At 39.3% G+C, this 13,713-nt stretch overlaps 1 protein-coding gene across 1 annotated transcript in view; it reads left to right on the top strand.

Annotated features, from left to right (window-relative positions):
- The window catches only part of LOC108753412 (inhibin beta chain), a 28,962-nt gene that overhangs the window by 298 nt on the left and 14,951 nt on the right, over nucleotides 1-13,713 (top strand). The window contains exon 2 of the mRNA XM_018494952.1: nucleotides 55-730. Within this exon, the coding sequence (XP_018350454.1) occupies nucleotides 55-730 (676 nt within the window). The remainder of the gene's footprint in view (nucleotides 1-54; nucleotides 731-13,713) is intronic.

Genomic DNA, 13,713 nt, shown 5'->3' with positions numbered 1-13,713 from the left:
ACGACGACGACGACGACAACGACGACGACGACGACGACGACGACGACGCGGCAGCGATTACGGCGGCACGACGCCGGGCCCGACGCGGACCGCGTGTCCTCCCTGCACTGTCTGGGCCCGGTGCGCACCGTCCACGCTAATGCTCCGCCGTCGCTGCCATCGAATTTGCTGCTCATAGGATTAGCCCTCTGTTGTCTCGCCCTACCGGCGGTACAGCCGCGTCTCAGTGGCCACCATCAAACGTGTCCGGGTTGCCCACATCAACAACAGCAGCAGCAACAACATCACCATCATCATCACGTTCACCACGAGGGTCCGCCGAGGGGCGGCCTGTTCAAAGACACCGCCACGCCTAGCCCCGACGATCTCAGGCTGGAGGCGATCAAACATCAGATCTTGCAGAAACTTGGCTTGAGGACTCGCCCGGACGTTAACAGGACGTTGGCCACTGTGCCCCGGCACTTGGCCCTGGAGACCCTTTACCGGGCGGAGGCGCAAACGCCGCCGCGCTACTCCGACCGGTCGAGGGTCGACTACGAGAGTGAATATTCGGGCGAGTTCCTCTACGGCGGCGACGAGTACTCGTATAGAAATCTGGATCAGGAGACCACTACCACCGAGGGTAACGCTAGGGCCACCGCCAAATCCTATCAGGGCTACGATGATGTTCAAGAGGAACTAGATGATTTCTACGCGAGAACTTCGGAGATTATCACCTTCGCCGAACCCGGTGAGTCCGCTAGTACTCGCTCGAAAAATCTCTAACAATAAGTCCTCGCGCTTTGTTTCGAAAGATCATATTAATTTCTCTTGTTTTTCGCATGTTCATGTTTCGATCAAATTAAAAGGTTTAACAGTTGTGCAGACGGTATCGAGAGATTCAGTAATCCGACGATAAGTACATCAATAATAAAACATGGCTGATATATAACTATGGCTAGTATTCATAGTCGGATCTTATTTAAGACCGTCTTAAGTATAGTCTTAAGATGTCACGAACCAATCAGAGGATGGTATTCATAGATTAATTGGTTCTTATATTTGAGATTGTCTTAAGTGCAGTCTAAAGATGTCATAAACCAATCACAGGATTGTATTAGCATCTTAAGATATTACTTAAGATGATCTTAAAATAAAAATGGACTATGAATACCGCTCTATGTCTATGTATTATCATTCTGACGTCTAATTTCCTGATTGAATACTTCGAGGGACGACTCAAATAGCAAAAAGTCTAAAAGTTTTTATTTCAAAACTGTCCTCTAAGTAATGTCTTAAGATATTAATACGCGCGCGGCTTTACTGTTAATACAGTAATTAATTTATGATATCTTAAGACTGTACTTAAGGCGTACTTATACGGTGTTCCAGGAGGAAAGGTCAATGTTCTGAGAGATAATGATGTTCACTTTCACATGATCATTAAAAAATGATAATGAAATATCATCATCTCCTAGAATATCTATCTTTCTTTCTGGGACACCCTGTATAAAAACAGATAAATACCGGACTCAAAAATGTATAATTTTTAAATAGAGATTGTAAAAGGCCAAATTGTAAGAGCACACTTTTGTTGTAAAAACTTAAATAGTAAGCGAATTGGCCAATCACAATAGAGACCGTAAGGCCATAACGTAGGTAACAGCAAATCCAACATGTTGATTTCCTTGCTGCTTACGTCTAACTGCTCTTAAATTTATCTGTGTACTGTGGCCCTCGGGTGTTTCCTACAATAAGCCATTATCCAAGCTTTAAGTCTTAGGCATGAAAAATTGGCCAATCATTGTCGATCATTCTTTTCACATTCGACTGTGATTGATCAATTTCTCAAGACGGTTTAAGACTTAAAGCTTAGATAATATGACTCACCGTAAAAGACCCATAAAGCCTTCAAATGTATGATAATCTGCACCATTTTAATACACATAGAGAGTTCTGTATTAGTACGATTTACATATATATATATATATACATATGTATATCGATTGTATATATAATTTAAAAGGCTGCTATAAGAATCGAAGATAATGGTCTGTATTTACACTTCACTTTTATTGATAAATGTACACATTTATTTCCAAGATTCTGTAGTATAAGTAATATAAACGATATGCTAAATACGCGTATTCATCGATAAAAGGGAGATGTGAATACGGACCCAAGAAATAGATCGATATAGATAATCTAACGGATTCGCACTTCATAAGAAAATGATTTCTGGATACATTCGTGACAACAGAATACATATTATGGAACTGTTCAGAATAGTTTCCGTTCGAAATTATGCCGTTTTCCCTAACACACACAAAAATCTAGTGAACAAAAAAAATCTAGAATGATTGAACAACTGTGATCAAAATTCATTTAATTCCATGATACGTGCTCAGAAGCACAACAATTGGCGTAAAATACAGCATGGCAAATTGAATTCGTCGAATGAATGTTAATTTTTATCATCTCACGTTTCTACTTTCTCAGATGTATTCTCGATGCAGAACACAGGGATTTCGCGAAGAAAATTTTTATTCTTAAGAGAAACGTCGCGAATATTCCTGCACAATGTCACAGCCGAGCTGCGATCGAACAATTGAGAACGATCTAGAGAACGCGAGTGTCCTTGCCGCACGAATGCGATTTCTAACGCGACTGATCTCACACGTGTATAAAGTTTGCTTCCGAGAAAAACATTTTCTAAGCGCGAGGTGCCAGTGGCTTGAAGAGGATCCTTGAAAAAGTTGCAAAGATTTCTGCGAAGCGCGAAACGTCGACGTAAACCGCGGCCGGGTCTTACAACTTTGTCAACTTCGCTCGATAAGCATCGCGGCATTCTCAATCAAAATATTCCGCCTACATATAAGAAAATTATTCTCCATCGGATAAAGGACGTTACTGCATCTATAGACGCGAGCATTCTATTGCACGTCGTATATGAATGCTGCAATTATTAATTATTCGCGATACGTCACGTAAAATCATTGAAACAATCAATAATGCAATGTGTCTCTTTCTAACACTTAATTTTATAATACTTTTAAAATAAACATGTTCTGTATATAAATAACAATCAATATAATTATATCAATTTAAGCTGAAACAAAATTTCTTAGCTTCTTAAGTTGGTTCAAATTGATCGGTCTCTTCAGTTCGCAATAATTTTTCCAATTTGCAATAATTCAGTACTAATTTCATTTTTTAAAATACAGTTGTTAAATACACAAATCAATTGCCATTGATATCTTAAAAAAATAAAGAATAATGAACATTGAGAGTTATGGCGTCATTCAATTATGCAACGTGGACGATTCTGTATTATATTTGGGGTATACTCGTATAAATCCGAAGCTGTATCCTCAGCTCAATCGATAGCGATTCGGAAATGTACGTACATGCGAATTGCAAAAAATCGAAAGCCAACGGCAATTTGATGTTGTACTTTTTTCCTGTCGTTTGATATCGCCGAAGTAAAACTACTGGATTAAGCTGAATTCGTTCGATGCCAAATTGCGCGAGGAGAATTCATTGATTTCACGTCTAATTGGATGATCCAGTCACTCGATATTAGAAGTTTTCCCCAAACTCTTTCTCATACGTTTCGATTCGTAATAACGATTGCTCGACCGTACTAGTGTAGATCGAAAAATATAGCGACTGCTTATTCTGTTTATCAATCGCAACTAATGATTACTTGCCGAAATAATGTTATTTCTCGAGGGTCACATTGTTCACGATTGATACTCGGTCATGATTTTTCAGGGCTTTTATTATACTAAGATGTTATAGATGTTATAGATAGTATGATTGTTTATAAGATTGTATTGATCAATGATGAACGTTTATCGCTTGCGAACTATACACGCATACGTATAATTTAGTCAGATTGTCTGTAAAGTATAAGCCTCGAGCCAATCGAAAAGTATTTTAGTATCTATAGAATAAGTTTCATTTTTTAAATATCCAGAATAATTCCTTGAAGAAATGTCGCAATTTTCAACATTAATCTTTATAGAATTTAACTTCCTTTTCTTAAATCACGAATAAAGGGTTAATTTTTCGATTTTTCGACATTTTTGTATTAAATATATTAAATTAAAACACCGAGATTTGTACACTATTAATATATTAAGGACTTAAATGATGGTAAATCGTACCATAGTACATTAATATTCAAAATCGAAATTTCACGGTTATTATATGGTGTTACTTTCATAATTTTATATTTTATAATTTTATTCATTATATTGTGTAACTATATTGGTTTTACACGTGAATATCCAGTGTCGGCTTAATAGCATTAACTCTACGCTTGACAGTAAATTTAATATAGATTTGAAGAATGTATGTTTGGTGTCTTTTATCGCGAGAGACTTGTGAAAATAGAGCGAACGATAGCCTGTGTATTAAATAACAAGCATACGCGAATGGATTTGAAATAGCAAGTTGCAATAAGCTTGGTCTCCGATAACAGGACGACTTCCACGAAACGCCAAACAACACGTCGCATGTTCAACACACAGCGTGCCCGATGCACACAGATATAATGTAATAACTTGTGGTGTGTACAACGCGACTTCGGGGTTAATCTATCCGCGTGTATTGCATTACTTCTCCGGCAACGACACGTAGGGTACGTTTTATCGCTTTATATGATATGACGTAATCCGTAATAAACACATTTATCTGTACAAATGATTCCAGTCAACAATTGGTCTGCCACGATTTTACTTAGCACTTCGTGTTTTTCGGATAAGGATCACCGTGGAAAATTGTATTGAAGAAAGAGGAAAGAAAAAACAAGTTTGCAATAATAAAAAAAGCTGACTCATCGCAAAATTTCGAGTGGCTCGTCATACTTGCAACTTCTACCATGATTCCATGAATTATTCACTATAACATCATTTTAGTTTCACTTCCTTGTAGTTTCGCCTAGTTCGGGGCTGAGTCGCGTCCGCGACGCGATTCGTGTACGTAATTGCGGGAAAATCGCGGTCAGATCGTTTTCCGGTTCCAGCAAACGTCGTCCACGACGTCGGCGAAATTTTTGCGGGCGTGTGGCGACAGGTAGCGGCGAGGAGGCGTGGGAAGGGGATCTCTTGATTCCGTGGTAGAGGGGTGGGGGAGAGGGAGGGTCGATCACGGCGGGATCGTGGGCGACGAAATTTTTGCGAGCTTCGACGAAAGACGGAATGCACCGGTCGCTCGGTCGTGGCGACGCTTGACGAGCCGCCTCGCACGCGTCCCAGCGTAGCCGCCACACACCTGCAGCCACGTGGCCCGCCGCAGTCGGCGCGAGTGTTGCGACAACAGTGAAGCGGTCTATAGTTCACTCCGCAGTTCACAGTAACTCTAAGTTTAACAATAAGGGTAATAGAACCCCAAGGTAGAAACGGTAATGTTGCCCCGACTCTCGTTGCCGCGACGTTAGCCGGCGCTTACACCTCTTCGCCACCGTTAAATTAACGAGCACCCTCCTGCCCCCGCAGAGAGTTTCGTGCCACGTTTCGCTCTTTTAAAGCCGTGTGACCACCGTCGCGTGGCGTTCCAATCCCACGTTCGCGAATCGCTCGGTTCTTTCGCTTGATAACGCGTTAACATCGATTCCGGAAAATCAATTCGCTAATAGAGACTTTGTATCGAAATGAGAATTCTAGAGAGAGGAATAATTAAAAATCGGGACAGTTTAAGAATTTGAGAAATTTTGAGAAAACCTTAAGACCAGAAATATGGCGAAATTCTGAAAAGTTTCGGACAATCAAATTGAAATCTGAGACAATCAGATCGAAATCTTGAAAATCTTTAAATTCTCGAAAATAAAATTAGGCCCCGCAAGACAGCTTGTACACGTTTTTTTTTATTTCTCGTGTGATACTTTACTTATATAGAGGTATTAACTTGTAAAGAAGAAGTAGCTTTTTCCATTTTGATTTACATAAATAGATTAAGGGAAGTATTATATCAGCAAACGCGGATAACGCGTCGCGACAAAGCGGAATTTCGGTTTAATTGCAGTTTCAGCGTAGCATTACTCGGTTCGGACTCGTTCGCGATCGATTCGCGCGAGCCGTGCCGGGGGAGTCGCGAACTTTTCTCGGCGCGATATCGATATCGCCGATCCTCGCGCGTTCCCGGCGAGAATTTCGAAGCGTGCACCGCCAACGATCCCGTAACACGAAATCCGCCCGCCGGAATTCCTCCGGTCATTCTCCGAATGATTTTTTCCGAACACCTCGCGCGTCGAGGCGTATCGTAATGCGCCATATGTGATACTTTAACGTTAATGTCGCTGTGTCACTATACATAGCCGATGAACACGTCATTCTTTTTGAAGAAACTAAAGAAACTATAAACGACCACCATTGCTCGGCCCGGCATCGACCGCGGGGCGGCCGACGGGCGCGCGGCACGCGGGGATTGCAACGAGGGAAAGTTTGTGTTCCACATTTTTTTGTCTACGTGGAACACGCGAAAAAAAAAAAATACCGCGCGGAACCCGAACAACGCGAGTTCCCACTCCTTCGCGGCCAGCACTTGCAGTCGTACCGACGTGCCGCGGATACTTTTCTCTACCTACCCGGTTGAATCGATATACCCGACCGCGCACAACTCCAGCTGACGGACGATAATTACTCGTCGCGTCGCCGTGAATTTTCCCAGCCGATGCACTCAACGTTCTCACCTCGTCTTTCAATTTGTCGTCGAGCCGCGGTCGGTCGTGCGACAGACATCGCGTGCGAGACAGAATTTCACTCCTCATCGCTCATCCTCGATCGTATTAATCGTGGGATCTCTAACGCAATTTATAGTCATCAGCTAACTAAAGGAAAAATCGAGATTGATAAATCGCGTAATTTGCGACGCGTATTTTTACACCTTACACCTTCGTGTAAATTAGTGCTTTCGGAACGTTCGATTATTCTTAACATTCCATTAGCGAATGAAAATACAGAGGGAGTAAGTAATGTAATATTTCCACATAATATGATAAACAAGAATTTATACACGATATAGCAGTTAATAAGTTGCCTGATTCAAACGCGCGACTCGCTTTCTAATATAAATCACTTCCAGTCAATTCGCGATTCTTTTCTTATGAGTTTTAGTCAATCATATATACAATTGTGAAATTTAAATGTCTCTTAACTCCTTCAGACCTGATTTTAATGCTCCATATTAAACATTTTTTTTAATTCAATTCAAAGATACTTTAATAAATGATTTATACTAAACAATTAATTTTTTGACTATTTCTGCAATGTATACATTATTATGTATATCTGGTTAATGAATTAAATCATTTTAACGGAACAATGTTTTCAAATTTGATGTACGTTACAATGTATACAGCGTCTGAAGAGGTTAAATATGTTACTTTTTAAATGATTTTCATTGAACGTCAGAAAGAGAAAAAGTTCTCAAGCTCAGAACGTATTCGGTTAATTGGTCCGGGGACGAGCGATGTTTTCGACGGACACTAAAAAAATGATCTCGGCGGGAAAGTTTCGCTCTTTTAGCACCACAGTAAAAAGATACATAACGCGCCGGTATAGCCTGTTAACGAGTTTTCTAATAATAACCCCGTGAGAGTCATACTATCGTTGAAAACAATTTTATTATCATTCAGGTATCGTCCTGTCGTTTTTTCGTTTGTCAAATTCCCATTGATTGAGCTATCCTCTTTTTTCAATTTCTTTGAGGGTTACCGTGTACGATTATGGAGTAAAATCTTCCCTGTGGCTACGAAAGCTTTATTCTTATCTGTCTCCAAATTACATAAATAGTAAAAATGCTTAAAAAGAAAGAAAGAGAGAGAGAGAGAGAGAGAGAAAGAAAAAACGTTCGAGTATAATTATTATTGACTTTTTAGTGCCACATTATTGGAACAACACACTGGATATAGCACATCCAACCAGTTCGATTATTTATTGATTTTCATAAAAATGAACATATTGTAAAATTTTTTTTTCAATCAAATTAAGGAGTAAGATACAAACTAAATGTATGTATTTTCATCAATACAAAAATTATAGGCAATGAAAAAAGCAGAAAGCTAGAAAAGGAAAACCGGATCCAGTCAATGTCGTATCCAGAGTGGCACCGAAGGATTAATTAACTTGTTTTATAAATGCTTATTATAAATTTATATCTCTCACATTTGTTCCAAGTGTAATTATTTTAACAATAATTATGGTTAATCAGAATTTCTTTATAGATGTCAATAACATTCGTATTAAGTTTGATTACTTTTGAAATCATACTACGTTATAACATAATACTATGTAAATGTATTGAACATTCTATAGAAATTTCTCATCTATGATTAAATATTTCCGATGTGGTTTTTTTCTTTTTTACCAACATGAACACTCTCTTTTCTATTCCATACATAACTGATCGAGTAAAACGGTATAATTCATTGAGCAATCAAATTAATTCATTTCCCCGATCTGATTATTCGGTTTTGCCAGGCCGATTTGGAGAGAAAGATAAAGCAGAGAGGTAACATTCTTTCACGATAATGCAATGGGAAATTGTACGAATGCAATCGGCAGTAGGAAAACTCGTAACGGAGCTCGCCGAGCGATCGAAAGTTTCCACGGTGAAGGCTACCAAAAAAAGATCGTCAAAACTCGTTTCGATGGAAACCTTTCAGACGTTATTGCAAACTACAGGGGGATGAATTCTGTGCGGTGAAAGCAGAATATAAAAATTATTGTCTGGAAAGTATCGATGTTGAAAGATAAATAACAAAACCGCACATTTTTTTAGAATTGACAAGTCGTTAATCCTCAAGAATTATTTCAGCACGAAATATTAATAAATTATTTAAACACGACGGAATAATACGGTTTAAAAATCGAGATATACTTTGTCGTAGCGAAAACAATTACGCAAGCCGGATTGTTACTTAAAAATTTATCAGAGAGAGATAGTGAGGGCAAGAGAAGATATCCGGACCTTGTACTCTCGACAATCGATACAAAGTGTCGGCATATGGCCGTGTAAATCTCCGATAGCGAGTAAGCGTATGAGGAGGTGTTAACTGTCAGCAATAGCGGCAACAGCAACAGCAACAATAACGGTGGCATCAATAGCAACGCGAGCAAGCAGCTACGGGGCTTTACAACCCGTGAGTAACGTTCCTATGCAAAAACAACGTTTATATTCTTGCCACCCTTCGGCGAGCGGGCGGGCCATTCCAAAGTGCTTGGACCATAAGATACCATAAGAATTTATGCGTCTCACTCAACAACGCCACCAGCGTCACCATTTCGTCGACGTCGTTATCGTCGAGGATGCGAAATCCCGAACAACGATAACGACAACTGTGACTACGATAGCGAGGAAGCAGAAGGGAAGGTCGATGGATAACGAGAGACGAAGAGAGTGCGAAGTTACTGAAGAAGATTAGGCTGGGGAAGAATATCCCCGAGGACAGTCTATTTTTATAGAAAGAAAGATATATTCTAGCGACAAATTCGTATTTAAAGATAGATGATACTGATATGTCTGTATCTACCCTGAAGATCCCTTAGTCACCATCGATCGCAACCGACTTAGCCTCTGAGCTTATTAGAGCTAGTTAGAGTTAATTAGTTAGAAAAGGGAAGCTATTTTGCGAAAAGTCGCAGAAAGAAACAAAATACACGACGCTCAGTGTGCCTCCCAACTAAGGTCATTATATATAAATCATAAGAAATATTATATACTCGTATATATATATTTATAAAATCGTATGTATATATTTTTAAAAAAAGTTGCAATTTAGAGATAGAAGAAGGGAGTATAATTTTCTTTTATTAATTTAATTTAATGTAAATATTTGATAAAATAAAATTTCTAGAACATAATTTTTTATTGATAATTCTTATTAATTATATATTTACAAATATATTATTAACATTTTAATTAATGAGTAAAAGTTCTACGATCTCAAAAAGAGTAGGTACACACTCTAAACTTTTTAAAGAAGAATCTTAGTCTAAAGAGTGAAAATTGAGCCAGTCTTGAAAAAGTGTGATTCAATCTTCAATCCTTAAGAGTGAGATTGGACTCTTTAGAGTGATACTCTCAAAGTTTTAGAGACCATGTACTCTTAAAAGAGTACGACTGTTAATCCTACTTCCAACAATGCAACGATATGTACCTATAGAACGATATCGCGACGATATTACGCGTTATTCCTCTCTTCCTCTCATCTTTTTTCCTGTCTTTTTTTTTTTCACTTTATCAGCTCCATCGCATTCTCTTCCTTTCGCACGCGAATTCCATTCCCCTTTAGACGCGGCCATTCCATCGCCATTACCAAACGATGCCGTAAGCCAGAGATCGTAATTTTGGCGGTTTATTGTGTCCCGCGTTTCTCATGTTCAAGAGAAAACCATTATCTCTGACAGGATGCATTGCATACAGTGTATTACCCAGTCGCGCCTAGTGACGGACGGCCGAATCCGCTTGCTTGCTCGCTCGCCCCCATTCGCGCGCGCATGCTGCTGCTGGCGGTGGTTGATAGTGGTGGTTGGTAGCCCCCACCGAGATATGCTGCCAAGGATCATTTACCTCGGTTAATTACACGTAACCACGCGCCTTCGCTCTTACCTAAGCGCGACGAAAGTCGCGGAGGAAGTGGTTCCTTGAAAAAGGGTATGAGCAGAATTCGATGCTTTGGTACCTTTAAAAAGACATTAACAATCAAAAGAAATTGTGAGAAAATGGGAATATAATATGATAAAGAGTATGAGCGATTTCGACCAATTCTGATCAATTGATGATTAACTCACTCGGTAGAAAATAAATTCTCTAATATATAGTTCGTTGTTCGTAATCTTTCTTCGATACATTCAACATAATTCTATTGATTAATTTAATAGTTTTATTTTTTTTTTTTATAAATGTTACTTATTATTATTTTTATTATTAATTAATAGTTATTTATTAATTTTATTTAGTAGTATTATTTGATAAAATAGTATTAAGGTAATCGAAGCCGCCCTAATTCCTTTTTCTCACAGCAAAGCTAGACACAATAAAAAAAGAGCGAACAGTTATATATATATTTTTTTTTCGGGTGAAAATATTCTACGGTTATCTTCCCCTGCTTCGCATAAATTTACGGTCGACCGCAAAGGGCGTCATTGCCAGCTTTAATGATACAGCATGATCCGTTAATCGATTCTGATACGCGAATGCGGATTGTGCATCGAGAGAGATGATTAATCGCTCGAGAAGACCCGACTTGCTAAATTCCCCTGCGAGCTCTCGGCAACACCCAGTAACAATTTCAAGTACGCATGTTTTATTACACAAGTAGAGGCAATTCCACGATATTGCGCATGAAACACGCATGCGGCGCTGTTTAGCAAAACTTGCCAGGCGTCTTGAGAATTTATGAGAAGACAAGGCGCCCGCCATTAATAATAATAGAAATAGTCTTTTTTGTCATATAGTAGTGCTGCACGTTTGTTTGTCGATAAAACTAGACATTAATAAACTAGCGATAGCAATAATTAATAGCAATTATGCGCTTTTACCGCTTCTGCACTTTTTTTAAGTTGAAATCGATAAAATTAAGTTAATAAACTGCCATAAATAGATTCTGCAGTATTATATATAAACTTTAGTATAAGCGCTTTATGAATGCATTCACACATACTATATGTAAAACTATCGAATTTTTATAGCTGTCTCTTTATTCTCTTCATAGCTCGTAAATTAAGAGTGGGTTCGATGAACAGAATGTTGGGCCATTTTGAGACACTCTATATATTGATTAAATAATATGTTTATTTGTAAAAGTATAATATCTATTATTACGTATTTACTTTAACTACATAATGAATTATTATAATATATTAATTACATCAATTACATTACATAGTAAATACGCTCGCTACATTGTATCGTTCATGTACAGCAAATTTATACACGGTATTACTATAGTAAGTAGATCTATTTGTTACAACTATATTCTCTAGCCAGAGGAGGGGGCTTACTTTGTCAGTATTATAGAATACAATGGCATAAAAATCCGCTTGCACAAACGAATCGCATCGCGACACGATGGTGCGACCTGGAACGCGGGGACGAGGTGACGCGACGCGACGCGACGCGACGCGACGCGCCGCGTCGCGACGCGGCGCGACACGATGGGCGAATTGACGCAGTATTTCTCAGGACGTTCGTCATTGCCCGGATAAGATCCCCATAGACTAGAAAGATAGAGAAAGAGAGAGGGACTCCTGTCGCGCGCATAGATCGGCCATTATGCGCGCTAGACGGTTGTTCTCTTTTAAAAGAACTTGGCGGCGGATCTTTATGAAAGCTTGAGCATTCGTGGCTCGTAACTCGCGGTTCTTAACAGTCACCGGCTCGTACAACATCCTCTTATTTAGCTTTTTCAACTCGATCTGCGTAGGCACATGTTTCAGATTCTCTTCCACTATTTGGACAGGCTGACTGTCTATTAAATCTGTTCCAATTCGATCGTCCTGACTTCCTCATCCTTCGTCCTTTCTTCAAATATTTTACACACACACACACACACATCTTTTACGAATTCATTAAGTTGTGTGACATGAAATTTATCATATTGATAAAATAAAGTTAAAAATAAAATTTTGATAAAATTAAATAGTTTTATTTTCATACAGAAAGACAAAATTTTCAGCTTCCCCTTTTTAAAGAATTCCAGTTTGCTAATTTTATAATTTTACTTAATGTTACCTAATTTTAATTAACAAATGGAAAAACGATGAATTTATTCGCACCAATGTAATATATTCATTGGTTCAATATATATGTATGTAAGATACATCGTATTCATTTTGATTCGTATTCCTTCAGCTTACTCGCATATTCATTAATTGCACCAATTGTATACATTGTACTCATTCATACGTAACGACAAAACGTTTGCGTAAACATCGTTCCACTTCTTCACGAGCGATGCACATGCGGGTTAGATTACACTCCAAGTATCCGAGAAAGTTTAACGTCGCTAATCCATCTACGAGCTTTTAACGCGGATACTTTATTCAAGGCCACCTCGTGAGAGCTAATACGAGACGGAGAGACGATCATCTCGCGGACCTTGAAGCTGAGAGCCGATACAGCGATATGACGAGAAAACGAACGATATCGATTCCGTTTACGTTTGTTCTCGCAACGCATACAATGCGACGCGAAGCGGAGGCACTTTTGCTTCCATTATCCCTTTTTTTACGATTGTAGAAAAGATTGCGCCAGGCGTATTATATAGACGGACGTATATTTTCGCGCAACGCCGCGATTCTATAAAAACGCCCTGCCAAATCGTGAAAGAGGACGCGATAAAAGTTGTGCTATAAAAAGTCGATTGAGATACCCGAGAGGGGCCCCGATAGGCAGTAAACGACGTCGGTTAATTTTTTTCCCCTTCATTATTTATGGAGGCGCACAATGGCCGATGACGTGCGATTTAGCGTGTGTGACGACTTCTCGAGAAATTCGCCAATTTCCCCTCCCCGAAAGGACCGAGAGAGCGTGCATCCCGAATTTCGCCCGAATAGAATAGAGTTCGTTCAACCTGTGGGAATTCCGAGGGAGAATACCAAGTCGGACACTACGCGCGGGGGTTAAAATTCGCCCGCCCTCGCAATGCCTATTTTCATGCACTATCCCACCTCCTTTTCCCTTTTCCCTCTCTCTTTCTCCTTCTCTTTAACTTACCCCTCCCTCCCT

Source organism: Trachymyrmex septentrionalis, unplaced genomic scaffold, assembly GCF_001594115.1.
Source record: "Trachymyrmex septentrionalis isolate Tsep2-gDNA-1 unplaced genomic scaffold, Tsep1.0 scaffold7, whole genome shotgun sequence".
Taxonomy (NCBI): Eukaryota; Metazoa; Arthropoda; class Insecta; order Hymenoptera; family Formicidae; genus Trachymyrmex; species Trachymyrmex septentrionalis.
Note: the sequence above shows the minus strand (reverse complement) of the source record. Positions and strands in the feature narration are given on the sequence as shown.